This window comes from Malus domestica, chromosome 07, assembly GCF_042453785.1.
Source record: "Malus domestica chromosome 07, GDT2T_hap1".
Classification (NCBI taxonomy): Eukaryota; Viridiplantae; Streptophyta; class Magnoliopsida; order Rosales; family Rosaceae; genus Malus; species Malus domestica.
In genome coordinates this window covers 23026697-23042736 of record NC_091667.1, presented here as the reverse complement: position 1 = coordinate 23042736, position 16040 = coordinate 23026697, and the positions used below count along the sequence as shown (strand labels likewise).

At 39.8% G+C, this 16040-nt stretch overlaps 1 protein-coding gene across 1 annotated transcript; it reads left to right on the top strand.

Moving 5' to 3' along the window:
- The first annotated feature begins 14607 nt into the window (after positions 1 to 14607).
- On the top strand, positions 14608 to 15126 carry LOC139197769 (uncharacterized). Its single transcript, XM_070825730.1, has one exon. It carries the CDS (start codon positions 14608 to 14610, stop codon positions 15124 to 15126), a length of 519 nt encoding a protein of 172 aa, XP_070681831.1.
- Positions 15127 to 16040: the final 914 nt, after the last annotated feature.

Sequence of the window (16040 nt, the reverse complement as noted above, 5' to 3'; positions counted from 1 at the left end):
TTAGAATCATCTGAAGCGCCTTATTGGAAAGAAGCTATTCAAAGTGAAATCGAATCCATCATGCAAAATAATACATGGGAATTGGTTAATTTACCTCCTGGAAATAAACCAATAGGACACAAATGAATTTTTAAAAGGAAATTGAGACCGGATGGTACCATAAACGAGTATAAAGCTCGTCTAGTTGCCAAAGGGTATCGTCAAAAAGAAGGAATTGACTATTTTGACACTTGTTCACCCATAGCTAGAATAACTTCTATAAGGTTATTAATAGCTATAGCATATGTGTACAATCTCGAGATACATCAAATGGATGTCAAAAATGCATTTCTAAATGGTGAATTAGACGAAGAAATATATATGGAACAACCTGAATGTTTCATTGTCAAAGGTCAAGAAAAGAAAGTTTGCAAATTGATTAAGTCATTATATGGACTTAAACAAGCGCCTAAGCAATGGCATGAAAAATTTGATCATAATACGATCACAAATGGATTTGTGATCAATGAAAGTGATAAGTGCATTTATGTTAAGCAAACAAAAATTGCTTGTGTTATTGTATGTCTATATGTTGATGACATGCTTATATTGGGAACAAACAAAGATGTGATTAACTCAACAAAGAAAATGCTAAATTCTAGTTTTGATATGAAAGATATGGGAATAGCTGATGTGATTCTTGGAGTTCGAATTCTAAGGAATTCAGATGGATATGTTCTAACTCAATCACATTATGTTGAAAAGGTTCTAAGAAGGTTTGGACATTATGATTGTAAACCTGCAGTAACTCCTTTTGATCCCATTCATAAACTTACTAAAAACGAAGAAGATAGTGTATCTCAATTAGAGTATACCCAAGTTATAGGTTGCTTGATGTACATTATGAATTGTACAAGACCTGATCTTGCTTATTCAATAAGCCGACTAAGTAGGTATTCAAGTAATCCTGGAAGAGATCATTGGAATGCATTAATAAGGGTATTACGATACTTAAAGCATACAATGAACTATGGTTTGCATGACACTCAATATCCCCCAGTTTTAGAAGGATATAGTGATGCAAATTGGATTTCAGAGAGCACAGATAGTAAATCCACAAGTGGATATGTATTTACACTTGGTGGAGCAGCTGTGTCATGGAAATCATCTAAGCAAATGTGTATAGCACGTTCAACAATGGAATCAGAGTTTATAGCTTTAGATGCAGCTGCTAATGAAGCTAAATGGCTTAAAAATTTTCTGGAAGATATTCCGTTATGGCCAAAGCCTGTGACTGCAGTATGTATACATTGTGACAGCATGGCTGCATAAGGCGACGACATAAAACCATTAAACAGCTACTCAAGAATGGAACTATTTCCATTGATTATATTAAATCTAAGGAGAATATTGCCGATCCTTTGACAAAAAGACCTATCCAAGGATCAAGTGGCATTTATATCGAGAGGAATGGGGTTAAAGCCAACTCAGTGAGTTATAACTTGACGCAAACCTAACCTAGCTAATTGGAGATCCCATGGTCTAGGTTCAATAGGCAAACTAGTTAAGGAAAACTCAAAGTAAGAAACACACAATCCTTACTCATTCTTATGATGGAAAACAGTGTGTTACCTGTAAGAAGTAAGGGGTGAATTACTATTCTTAATAATGCTAATATCTTATGTTTAAGATGAATATAACAGGCTATTCTCAATTAGCATTACCTATATGAGATTGATGTGGGGTCGCATCTTTGAGAATTAATATGGCTACAATTCTCTAAAGGTCTCATGAAATCAGGATATGTTCAGGACCAAAATAAACACAACCGTATGAATTGAAGTGTGTCCAGATATGATATGTGTGATACTTCTTGTTTCGATTTACTACTAACAATGATCAGTTCAAGATATTAAATTCACTGCTTCATTGGGTAAATCCGATAAGTACTCACTAGAGAAGATTCAAGTCCAAAAGACATCTATCCCGATGCACATCATATCTAAGTTCTCTAGAAAGACGTTACTAATTTACTTAGTATCTTATTTTCTATTCAAGGGTATTGCTAGAGTTTGAATAGAAAATGTGGGGTATTGTTGGAACTTTTGTGCATATGTGAGACTGGGAGTCCCATATCGGCCATATCCCATTTTAAAGTCATCTTTATAAGTGTGTCCTCACACTTATGGTTTGAAAAGAATTGGGCCAAGGCCATGGACCTTGGGCCTTAGACTTGGAGGGTTTGGGTGTATATATTAAATGTCAAAGATGGGCCTTGGGCCTTAGGGCTCGGATGGACGAAAACACAAGTTACGTTTTTTTTTTATTCAGTTTTTTCTGAAGGGATAAAACTGATTGAACAGTTATGTCAGTTTTATAACTGATAAGAATGAACAGTTATGTCTATTCAATTTATGCCATTATATATATGGCAATAAGATCAGAAACTTAACATAGATTTTCCAACGCTTCCTTTTCATTTTACACAGAGAAACACACAACCAATTCGCCAAGAATCCAAGTTCGAGTGCAAGAACTTGGATTAGATAGTTGTATCATGCAATATAGACGTCCGTTGAACTACTGCACGAGTGTAGGGGCGAATTTCTGTCTTTGGTGATTGCATTTGCAAGCCTCTATCTTCAAGAACAAGTCAGTGATTTGTGATTTTATACGCAATTTACTTAAGTGTTTGTATTTTTATATTTATAGTATTTGTTGTTGAATTTCGCATTCGAAATAAACTGTGCAAAATATATATTGTGTCAGTGACATTTGATTGGTTTCTAACAGTTTTTAACGGAATGACCAAAATGATGGATGGTGGACTATCTCAGGGACCACTTTTATCAATTTGAAATGTTAGGGACCAAAGTGATGAGTTATGCAAATCTCAGGGACCATTTTGGCTATTTAGCCTTATTTTCCTCCATTTATATTTCTCATAGCCAAAAAAAAGTGCAAGGTGTCTAACAATCTCCACCCTTTTACATTTAATCTTTTCCAAACGTGATAAAATGTTGTACTGTACTGTGATGTTTACTTTTTTTTTTTTTTTTTTTTTTGGCTCTTCCTTGTAGGATTTGGTTTCATTTCATTAGTGCTAGAGATTACACCATCTTTGAGAGATGTACATTTGGATGTACATCAAAATATATCTTCAAATGTGTGTTGTTATTTTTTCTTTTTGCATTCGTTGATGTTTGAACCATTAGATATAAAAAGATATCAAGAGAAGGGGTTGTATAAAAAAAATGTAAATGTAATATGTTGATCATAAAGTATCTAGATGGTGGGAGGTTCATAGTAATTTAAAAAAGGAAAAATATTTTTTAGAGATCATATTAATTTATGTTTAATTTAAAAAGAAATAAAGATGTCAAATATACCCGATGGTACACGTGCTGAAGAGAGCCATACCAATTAATCTAAAAGCAAATCAAATCCCTAAAAGTAATGCCATGACTTAAATGGTGTTGTGAGAAAAAGCAGTCAGAGATAGCAAACTTTAGGGTTTAGGCTTCAATAGCTCTTTGGTTTATGCACCCATGCCAAGTCACATCAAAAGTCTTAAGAATCCTCTAAAATCTTGCTTAGATCCTGTTGATGCACAAACCCGGAGGTCTTGGAACAACGTAAATCCGACCGTGAATCTGCAAGAAATGTAAATAACACAAGATGTATCGTGGTTTACCCTAATGTTTGGGCTACGTCCACACTGATATTGTATTTCTCTGAGAGGATTGTGAGGGAGAGAACCTCTGTAATGTGAGAGGGGATATGAGAGGGTGAGGGGGCTTCAGGCCTAAGAGTTGGCCCCCCTTAATGAGGAGAGTGAGGGGCCCTTTTATAGAATAAGGGCTCCTCACTTATTACATATTTGCTCATTCCTTTATTACATAATTACATTTAAGTCCCTCATGTATTTATACGAGATCTAAATACGGAAGCCCTAAGTACGGTACAAACAGTAGTCCCCCAAGTCTGCAGTCAAGAGAGTCTTTTGGCTAGAGACTTGAAATTCAGTCCATGTGTGGGCCGAAGTAACTAGATGCCGTCTAGAACTGATGCTCGATATGAGGCGGTGCCTAATCTGAAATGATGCTCAACTAGAAGTAGCACATGTTGCGAGGCTGCTTTGCTTGTGTTGCCTTGATTGGCTTGTCTTGTGGCGTTGAAGGTGAGGGAGTCCTTTTTATAGAATAAGGGCTCGCTCCTCATTACAAAAATTATGGGTTAGAGTTGGTGCTCACGGCGAGGCGGTTGCTCAGCTGGCGACGATACTCTCTAATGAAGGTGAGGGAGTCCCTTTTATAAAATAAGGGCTCGCTCCTCAATACATAAATGATGGGCTAGAGTTAATGCTCTCTAATCATGGTGAGGGAGTGCCTTTTATAGAATAAGGGCTCACTCCTCAATATATAAATGATGGGTTAGAGTGATACTCGCAGCGAGGCGGTTGCTTAGCTGGCGGCGATGCTTTCTAATGAGGAGGATGGAGTCCCTTTTATAAAATAAGGGCTCGCTCCTCAGTACATAAACGATGGGTGCTTTCTAATGAAAGTGAGGGAGTCCCTTTTATAGAATAAGGGCTCACTCCTCAGTACATAAATAATGGGCTAAGTCTCCAAGTATTTTTCATGAGGCCCAGTTGAGGCCCAATATATGGTGTATAGTGTAGTCCCCCAAGTCTTCGGTCAATAGAGTCTGTTGGTTGGAGACTTCAAATTGAATCCATGTATGGGCCGAAGTGACAGTTGTTCGGAGGTGGTAGTTGTATACCCTGCACTGAAGCTTTGTAGGTGAAGCTTTGCAAGTGAAGCTTTGAAGCTAGAGCTCTGTAAATGAAGCTTTTGAAGCTAGAGCTCTATAAATAAAGCTTTTGAAGCTAGAACTCTTGTAAATGAAGCTTTCGAAGCTAGAGCTCTTGTAAATGAAGCTTTCGAAGCTAGAGCTCTGTAAATAAAGCTTTCGAAGCTAGAGCTCTGTAAATGAAGCTTTTGAAGCTAGAGCTCTGTAAATGAAGCTTTTGAAGCTAGAGATCTGTAAATGAAGCTTTTAAAACTGATTGACATGAGTGATGCTCATGAATGTTTATGTTGATTGACATGAGTGATGTTCATGGATGTTCACATGAGTGATGCTCATGAATGTTGACATGAATGATGCTCATGAATGTTTATGTATGATTGACATGAGTGATGCTCATGTATAATTTGAAGTACTTGGACGTACTTTTGATCACCTGGTTGGTAGTAATAGCGGCAGGCTGCCGAATAATTTTGGAGTCATAGGGCTTGGCTCTTTTGGGCATATGGGCTTTCGCCCTCCACACGACATTGCAGCCCATTATTTTGGGCTTGCCCCCCCTTTTTTGGTGTGCATTGCGCCTACTACGTACTAGTTTGCTTCTGTTGGTAGCGTTCGTTGGCTTGGATGGTTTTTTATAGACTGGGAGTAATAGCTGCTATCAGATCTGTATTCGAATGAGCTGGCTTGTTGGCCCATCATCATCATGGTTGTGGACTGCACCACCCCACCATGCATCCCATTAATATTATCTACTACAGCACCATGACCATGCACATGCAACTACTGTCAAATCTGAATTCGAATGAGTTGGCTTGTTGGCCCATCATCATCATGGTTGTGGACTGCACCACCCCACTATGCACCCCATTAATATTATCTGTTTTTGCTTTTGTTTACTTTCTGCTTTGCTCTTTTCTTTTTCTCTTTTTCTGAAATATTCTCTCAACAAAGCTTTTCGTGCTTTCAATGCAGTCAAGTATAACCCAGCAACAAGGAAAAATGTTGTCAAAGCAAACACCCCGGTAGCAGATAACACGCCATCTCTAAGGACAAGGCAACTGGGTCTTGGGTTGGACCATTTTCTCAAGTGCCCTGACTCCACACTTACCCGATCAATAGTAAGATCTCTCCAGTAGCAAAACAAAACCAAGTTGCAACAAAGAAAAAAAAAAGCAGCTTGCCATTTCAAGCTCTTTAGCCGATATGTACCCGTCGTCGTCCTCGTCAAACACCTTGAACACCTCCGAAAGATCAGACTCCTCAGCAACGGCAGTGGAAGCCTCTTCATCGTTATTGTTATTGTCGAAATAGGTGTCATAGAGGGATTGGTGGAGTGAAACGAAGTCGTCGAAGTTGAGGTCGTCGTTTGAGGGTTGGATGAAGGATTTTATCATGGAACAGAGGTCGAAGATTTCAGTATCCAACCCGAGAAGGGCTAGAGCTTGGCTAATCTCGTGGAAACTGATGAAGCCGTCCTTATTCTTGTCGTACATATCGAAGATGCGGCGGAGCCGGAGAAAGTTGAGACTTGAGCAGCGGAGGCGAAATGACCGAGAAGGACATTTTAACAAAGGAACGCCAGTCCCTGAAACTGGGTAACTTCTGCAGAAGTGACCCAAATGACAACAACAGTAGCAATTAGGAACAACCCAGCTCTGTACCTCCACCCCATCATAAGCCCAGCAAAACCCAGATGGAAAAATCAGAGGATTTTCAAAGATCTGATTGGTTGGTTAGTCTTCCTCCTTAGATCTTTGATATTTTGGCCCTGTCACCGACCTATAAACATTAAGAATTTGAGATCTTGGGTGCTGGGTGACAGGGTGTCCCTAACTCTAATATCTAGCGTGTATTTAGGTGAGGAGGAGAGAGAAAAGCCCGGTTGGGACGGGGCTGCTCGTTTTCTTGTTTTTTTGTGTGATTGAAATATACAGAGTAGATTGCCCCCAAAATAAAAAAAGGTAGACACAGATTAGGTTTCTTTTTCGTTTCTAGGTTTTTGTGATTTTGCAGTTTCACGGTGGAGGTGAAAAAATGAAAGAGAACTGACACAACTTTTCGTATCGGTTCCCACAGACGGCGCCAAATGTTGATGCATAAAACAGGAGGTCTTGGAACAACGTAAATCCGATCGTGAATCTGCAGGAAATGTAAATAACACAAGATGTATCGTGGTTCACCCCAATGTTTGGGCTACGTCCACACTAATATTGTATTTCTCTGAGAGGATTGTGAATGAGAGAACCTCTATAATGTGAGAGGGGATGTGAGAGAGTGAGGGGGCTTCAGGCCTAAGAGTTGGCCTCCCTTAGAGCAACTCCACCCATGGAGCCCTCCCCCCTGGCAATGCACTATTGAATCCACCCTTTTGAACAGTAACTGCCTTTAATGAATAGTAACTGCCATTAATGAACAATAATTTCCATTTGCATATCCACCCTTGGAGCCCTCTCTCCTGGCAATACGCAATAAAATATTAGTTTTTTTTGTTTGTTTAAATAATACAAAATAAAATTATTTGTAATTTCGGATAAGATTTTTTAAATCGTTCTCGTTGCGCCACGTGTCATTTTATAAAAAAAACAATTATTTAGCGATGGATTTCGATAAGATTTTTATCCAATGTCATCGTGCCACATGTCGTTATCTTTTGAGAATCTTTGACGATTGATTTCGATCAGATTTTAACTCATTCAAAATTGCGCCACGTGTCATTATCCGAGAAGATAATTATTAGAGATCGATTTCGATAAGATTTTTATCCAATACGATCGTGCCACGTGTCATTATCTTTTTAGAATCTTTGAGGATAGATTTCGATCAGATTTTTAACAAATGACGGCATGCCATGTGGCCTTATCTACAATCCAATCCTTTCTTAATCGTCCATATAATCCACCATCCATCCTCACAAATCTCACACCAATTTTCTTAACATCTCTATCTAATTATTCATAGTTTCTGCTTCTTCTTCACCATCCATCCTTACAATGTCTTCTTCTTCATCAAGGATGATGTGGGAAATCGATCAGCAAGAGGAAGAATTGTTTAACCAATCTGAATGAATGTTCAACCTTCAGATAGCCGAAAATGAGATGGAAAATGATGAGGTTTTGCGGAGCAGTCGAATCTTTGTACACCCCAGAGTACCTCCGAAGACCTACTCACATGGACTTGCAAAGGTTTCTGAAGAAGGGCGAGATGTGAGGTTTTCTTAGGATGATAGGAAGCATCAATTGTATGCACTGGACGTGGAAAAATTGTCCAAGTGCATGGCAAGGCGCATATGGGGACAGAAAAGGAGCAAAATCTATCATTTTGGAGGCAGTGGTATCTTTTGATACATGGATATGGCACGCCTTTTTCGGGGTTCCGGGGGCTTAAAATGATCTCAACGTCCTTGCCCAATCCCCAGTGTTTAACGACGTCCTGCAAGGAAAGGCACCAAAAGTCACGTACGTTGTCAACGGACGTAGGCACGACGGGCCATACTACCTAGCTGACGGCATTTACCCACGGTGGGAAACATTTGTCAAAACAGTGCCACGTCCACGAGGTGCAAAGGAAAAACACTTTGCAAGCTGTCAAGAGGGGTGCAGGAAGGATGTGGAGCGTTGTTTTGGTATCCTTCAAGCTCGTTGGGCGATCGTCAGGGGTGATGCCAGAATGTTCGATGTAGAGTCACTGCGATCCATCATGATGACGTGCGTTATTCTTCACAACATGATTGTGGAAGATGAGTTCGATTATGATGCAGTTGATGAATATGAGCCAGAGCCAAACAGGATGAACAATTCAAGAACACAGATATATTGTGCGCATGATGCCACCGAAGAACCCGTGAAACACGAGCCATTAGAAAGGGATGGACGTTATAATGAAAGGGTCATTCAACAATATACTGCACTTCAAAGGTCATCTATGCACAATGATCGGCAAATTGACTTGATAGAGCACCAGTGGGCATTGAAACAAGCTGAAGATACTTAGTTTATTTAGTATGTTTGTTTGTATTTGGTGTGTTTATGTAATTTTATTTGGTGTGTTTTTTGTAGTGAGTTTTTTATTATTTGGTATGTTTATGTAATTTTATTTGGTGTGAATTATTTGGTATGTTTATGTAATTTTATTTGGTGTGTTTTTTGTAGTGAGTTTTTTATTATTTAGTATGTTTATGTAATTTTATTTCATTATACGTGAACAATTTGATGAATAAAGATTCTATTATTTGGATAAATATATTACGAAATTAAATAAATGTACTCTCACTTTAAATAAAGTACTAACTTCAATAAATTGGAAACAACATAAATAATAAATTACAACCCAAAGTGATTGGAAAACTATGGGCTCCGATTACAAAAAGCACCCTATTCATCATCACTTAACCAATATGTGGTGCTAGGACCATCTTGTCTTGTTGTGCTAGGACCATCTTGTCTTGATCTCGCTTCTCTTGCACGCCTCCTTTGCACCACATCCGCTTTCTCCGACTGCCAAAAATATTTAGAATTTGGAGACTTCCCTTCTAAACGCGTGTTCATAATGTCACGATATCATTGTGCAATTATTTCTTCTCTAAGCAACTCCCTTTCTTGCCTAAGTAGCTCTTTTTCCCTCTGTTCAGCTTGAAATGATTGTTGAATAGCTGCAGCTTTTGCCTCATCTCTAGCCTTTTCAGCATCATATTTCGCCAATTCCCGTACCAACGTCAATTCACCTTGATGAGCAAGTTCTTGCATGTACTTTCCATAATCATTCTTGGAAGCACTCCCTTTCCTCTTTGAAGCCTTCTTACCTTGAGGCCTAATTGGATAATGGGTTGACCCCAACGCTTGTTCAGGAATGGGCGTTTCAGGCACTTCTTCTCCATCTTCTTCATCAACATGGGATCCATGATCGGGTGTAGAGTGTGGAGGGGTGCTGTGTACAAAGGTGCTGTGTAGAGAGGTGCTGTTCATGCATACTTCTGGACCAAGAGGCACAACTTTGAATTTAGAACAATCTTTAACAATATTCCAACATTCCCACTGGTGGAATGATTTGTTTCTTGATTTGATTTTGGCAGCATACCATGCTCGTGCTTGAAGTTGCTACAAATGAATAATAATGAAATTATTAGGTAACAAATAAATAATACAAACAAATAATAATAATGAAATTATTAGGTAACAAATAAATAATACAAACAAATAATAATAATGAAATTAGGTCACAAATAAATAATGCAAACAAATAATAATAATGAAATTAGGTAACAAATAAATAAAACAAACAAATAATTATAATCAAATTAGGTAACAAAATAATAATACAAACAAATAATTATAATATATTCTTACCTCATACGCATAATTTGCCCCACTTCGAACATTACTACTAGCTTGTGTCAAGGCATCTCTCCACATACTAAAGGAGTGGCTAAGTATTTTCCAACGACTAGACATCAATTTTTTGGTTCTTTTCCCACTCATTCGCTCAAGAAATTTGGTATGAATTCAACTCCACATTTCTTGCAACTGCATCTCATTACCCATAAGGGAGTAACTTCAACCCAGCTAGTGCACAACGCAACATCTTCAAGAAGCGACCAATTCGTACCTGCATCAGTAATCATTTTGTGGAAAAAAAAATTGGATTGAAACTTTGAGAGAAAGATAGGAATTTGATTGAAAGTAGTTGAGAAAATATGAAATTGTGGTGTAAGGTAGATGGAGAAGAAGTGGTATTTATAGAAAAGTAAAAACAATTTTTTACAAATTTTTTTCAGATTTTTTACAATTTTTTTCGGATTTTTTACATTTTTTTAATTTTTATTCAAATAATTAATCTTTGCCGTTGGATTTTAAAAAAATTGAATTCTAACACTTCAGATTGTGCCACATGTCACAATGGTAACTTTTCTTAATTTTAAAACTTTTTTTTCTTTTTTTTTTAAATTTATAAAGCAGATTAATATCAACCGTTGATCTCAAATCGAACGGTTGATATAAAATCAGCTTTTTTTATTACCGTTGCAAATCGGACGGCTCGTATTAAAGAGCCGTTAGGATCGAACGAACCGTGGGAAGCCACTTGGCTTCCCAACGGTAACTGGGTTGCTGGGCCCGTGCTCTGAATTCCTGTCGGGCGACGCGCCTCCACTCGCGAGTGAGGGGCACGTGCCTGACACAAAAAAATAAAAAAATAAAAGCCCGGACCCAGGCCTGACGGCAAGGGCCTCGGGCCACAGGCCTGTCGATTGCCCACCCCTCCCGGCCCTCGGGCTCCCACCCTCACTCGAGCTTTCCATGGCTAAAGAATAACCAACCGGCCCTCGGGCCCTTTCCTGGTGCCTGTCCCCTGAGCAAAGAGCAAGGTTGGACTTGCTCTTAATAAGGAGAGTGAGGGGTCCTTTTATAGAATAAAGGCTCCTCACTTATTACATATTTGCCCATTCCTTTATTACATAATTACATTTAAGTCCCCTGAGTATTTATACGAGATCTAAATAACGAGGCCCTAAGTATGGTACAAGCAGATCCTATTGGACAAAGGACGTGGATCAGACAATTCTAGGGTTGCTCTACTTGTGTAAGGACTGACACCCCATTATTTTTTACGAAAAATAGGACTGACAGCCTATGGTTTTTTTACAAAAAGCGAGCAACTTGGTGCATGCTGTCAAAACTTGATTGGAGCTAAACTAAAAAAAAATTAAATAATAAAAATATGTAGAGTGTACGTTGTGTGAAAGGAAGAGTGAGAAAGTCATTTCTCATCATCTTCAACCTTTCGTCTTCTTCACCAAACCGTGAACCAAAAACCCAGAAAGGCAATATGCAGCTGATCTGCATTCTTGAAAACAGAACAAACTAAAATTCCTGGACCGCGTAGGCCACTAAGTCGCCCACCTAGGCTGCCCAAGGGCCGCCCAGGCCGTCTTGACGGCCGCCTAATTCCTGTCCTGATTTTACTCCCGATTTTGAGTTAATCCCTGCGGCCGACCACCGCCCAGCGCCTAGGCGGCCACCTAGGCCAAATTTTAGAACACTGATTAATTATCAAAAGATGGGGCTTGGGCTCTAATAATTAAATACTTTAATTAATTATTTTTGGATTTAATAAATTATTTTTAATTAATTTCTAATTTAATTAGTTTTTTTAATTATTTTATCAACAGACTCATCCTTTCAGATGAAGTTTGAAGTGTGAAAAAACGCAAAAAGAAAACACCCTTCTGAGAAGATGTCTCCCAACAGATGCATCCCTTCCACATACATGTTGCGAACAGGCATAATCATATTATATATACATCCATCTGCATGGCATTTAGAACACAGAAAATATCAAATTCTTCTTCTACATTCCTAAACCTTCTTACTGAGAGAACCACACATAAATTCGCCAGAAGTCAGTTTTCCGATGCTGGAATTCTAACTTAATTGTTGAATCCTGGTGAAGCAGACGTCCGTAGAACTACAAGCACTGAGTAGAGACAAAATTTCTGTTTTAAGGACATTGCGGTACGCAATGCTCGATCTTCAATATTTCTGTTTAATATTATTTCATTGTTCATACACTGTTAATTAGTTGTACACATTTATTATTTATTAGCATATATAAATTTATCACAGATTGCTGACATATAACCAACAAATGGAATGGAAATGTATCATATCATTGTTTTTGGTGGTCAGGTCTATAAAACTTATGAACTCAGGTTTTTCACTTCAGTTACCTACCTAAACAACTGTGGGTTGCATGTAGATATAATAACTTCATGATTGTGGAGCCAAAAATAATAACAAGGTGACACGTGGATTTTTGGACAAAAGAGGACAAAAATACCCTTGAAGTACAACAGGATTCCTACGCGCGAGCAGCGGGCAATCATCTCTCAGCCAAGTCAAAAGTGCCCAAAAAAGGTAACAATTCAAAAACCATCTCATCAAATCCCTCTTATAAGGTAATTCCCAAAACCTACCTCATTCCATATATATTTACCTCTTTCTTTCCTTCTTTTATCTAATTAATTAAGTTATCATTACATAACCTCCAAAAACCTCCCAAAACATTTCTTTTATTATGATAATTAGCCAATTAATATATTTATACCTAATTAATATATTAATTGCTAATTGAATCACCAAATAACACCCTAAAAAACACTTAAAGGCCGGCCACCTTTTCTCCAAAAGGGACCGGCCACACTCCCCTATAAAATCCCTATTCTCTTCTCCGAAAGACATTTCTCATTCTCTTGCTAAAATTCTCCAAAATTCTCAAACACTTTCTCTCTAAATTCTAACTTTGGCATCGGAGGTTCTTCGGCCAAAGCCCCCCCTCATTCATTGTGGGCGCGTGAGGCTCTTAGCCTTGACCTAAGGTGTAAATTGTTTTGTAGGTGCAATCTTATCCAAGATCAAGGGGGAAGAAATTTGCATCCACAAATTGGTGCTTTTATTGAGAGTTGAAATCCATACTCGTAGAAGACTCTCGCATAAAAAGGTTTTTCTCTATTTTCTAGTCCATTTGAATATTTTTCATATGTTCTTATTATTAGAATTCTTTATTTGCAAAGGTTCTTTGATAAAACGTATAAGAAAAATATAATGGCTAGAAATTTAGAAAATTCCATAAGTGAAAATTCCAATACTCAAAAAATGGGATCGTGGAGATCCATGAGGCAAAATGCGGTCGTAAGCAGAGTGGCACCACCACTACAAGGTTCCACCATGGCCCAAGCCATGCCATCCAAGCTTGCACGGGCCCGAGCCCAAGCCTTATATTTGCATGCACCATGCATTGAGCAGCCTGCTCCCGTGACCCAGCCTGCTCTCGTAGCCCAGCCTGCTCCCGCAACCCAGTCTGTTCCCGTGATCCAGCCTGCTCCCACTGAGCAGCCCACTCCCGTGGCCCAGTCTACTCCCGCAGCCCAGCATGCCTCTGTGCCTCCCAAGTAGCCCAAGTCGGCCCAAGACTATTTCAACCATCCGGACCTACCATCAAGCCGGGGGAATTTTCACCATATTTCTTCACGGATTTGACATTTCCCAACTCAAATCTCGCACCCGGAGCTTACCACACTTCCACTGTTCAAGGATGCACATTCCTTCCAAGATCTTCCAATCTAAATGGCGAACAACACTTGTCTCGACAAGTCATAGAGTTGACGAACATCCTTGCACAACAGACAACCTTAGTGAATCAACTCTTGCAACGCATCGAGATCCAACGTGTTTCAGACGAGGTGTCCTGAAGTAGGACAAGGGCATATGAACCTCTCCACCAACATCCCGGCAAGCAGCCCATCAACCAACCACGATCCGAGCATTCTGGCAGTTTATGCTCCCACCTGGATCCTTGGGATAGCGTATACTCACGTCTTAGCGCGCGGATGAGCGTGCATTCCCAATCAAGCCTATGGACGAGCATACGATCACGGTTGAAGTCACACTCCGATTATCAATATGGGCAACCTTCCAGGCGAAGTGTTCATTCACAACTAGGCTCGCAAGGAGTATTCTCCACCTCACATTGGAGTAGGCAGCACGGTAGACGGAGAGAAGCAGTACCTTAATCTGACTCAAGTTTAACCGACAACCTACGAGCAGCCTGTTTGCCTGCCAGGAACATGCCACATGCACCGCAACCGCGACATAGATGAGTCAATCATAGGGAAGAGTGGCCCAAACCCATAGATCACGACCGGGGCAGCCAAAAGTTCCACTGCCCTAGCAGAGGCAAATTCAAGAAAAAATTGAGAGGCTCCTAACTGAACGATTGCGCAATTTCCAACGTAACAAGCCTGCTGATGATGCGCTTCGACGAGACATGACCAACATAAGCATGTCACCATTCACGAATGAGATCGAGCGAACAGATCCACCTCGCGGGTTCACTATGCCTCACTTCACTCCGTACAAAGGAGACGAAGATTCGGATCGACATCTCAAGCACTACTGCAGTACCATGATCCTCTACAAGAACAACGACGCGCTTATGTGCAAAAATTTTGCCACAACTCTACAAGGCGAAGCGCAAGATTGGTTTCACACTCTACCGCCGCAGTTGATCCAGAGTTTTAACGAACTTTCCTTTGTTTTCATTAAGAAGTATTCATCTAACCTCTCAATCAAAAAGACATCCGACCATCACTTCAGCATCGTAAAAGACCCTAGGGAAACACTTCACGACTATGTCAAGAGGTTCAAAGCTAAGAAGGCCAAGATTGTTGGCTACAATGAAGACATAGCAACGGCAGCATTCAAAAATGGGCTTCCCACCGAACATTCTTTATTCAGAAAACTAATCATGGGAGAAGAACTAACCTTAGCAGCTTCGTATGCTTAGGCAAAAAAGCATGCAAATGGGACGAGGCCAAGCAGTCTAACAAAAACGAGTCGAAAAAGAAGCACATGAAACTTTCCTCGACCAAATAAGACTTAGGGCCTGAAACATTCACCAAATTCACAGTTCCAATTGGCCAAATACTCCACAAGCTCAAGAACGAACCTTGGTTCGAACTGCCGTCACCCATGAAAGGCGATCTTACCAGGCTAAATCATATAAAGTATTGCGCATTCCATCAAGGACCAGGCCACACTATCAACGGCTGCCTAAAGTGGAAGCAGTACCTTTAGAAGCTGACAAATGAAGGTCGATGCGATGAGTATCTTGATAGGTCAACGAAACAGCCTACCCAAGCAGGGGAAGTCTTCATCACCCCCTGAACCCTGTTTGGGCTTTTCCAAATAAGTTCGAAGTCTCAAGCAACTCGACGAACAAGGCCTCGCAAGCCAAAGATTATCCAGTTTGTTATGCAGTTTCTACCTTCCAGCACAATTGATTTATTTCTTTATTCTCAATGAAGATTCAAGAAGTTACTCATAAGCCTAGCTCAACTGTTGTCCACAACAACTGCTTAAAAACCCTTTCTGGGTCTGCTCTCTAGTGCGAGAGGATAAACTAATTGCTCTCCAGTGCGAGAGGATAAACTAATTGCTCTCCAGTGCGAGAGGGTGAACTAATTCCCCGACACCCATATAGGTCTACTCTCCAATGCGAGAGGATAAAATAATTGCTCTCCAGTACGAGAGGGTAAACTAATTCCCCGACACCCATATAGGTCTACTCTTCCGTGCGAGAGGATAAAATAATTGCTCTACAATGCGAGAGGATAAACTAATTGTTCTTCAGTGCGAGAGGGTAAACCAATTCCCCGACACCCGTATGGGTCTGCTCTCCAGTGCGAGAAGATAAACTAA

What these genes read in the sequence shown, in the direction of transcription:
- LOC139197769 (XM_070825730.1), top strand. Translation starts at nt 14,608, where the DNA reads ATGACCAACATAAGCATGTCACCATTCACGAATGAGATCGAGCGAACA.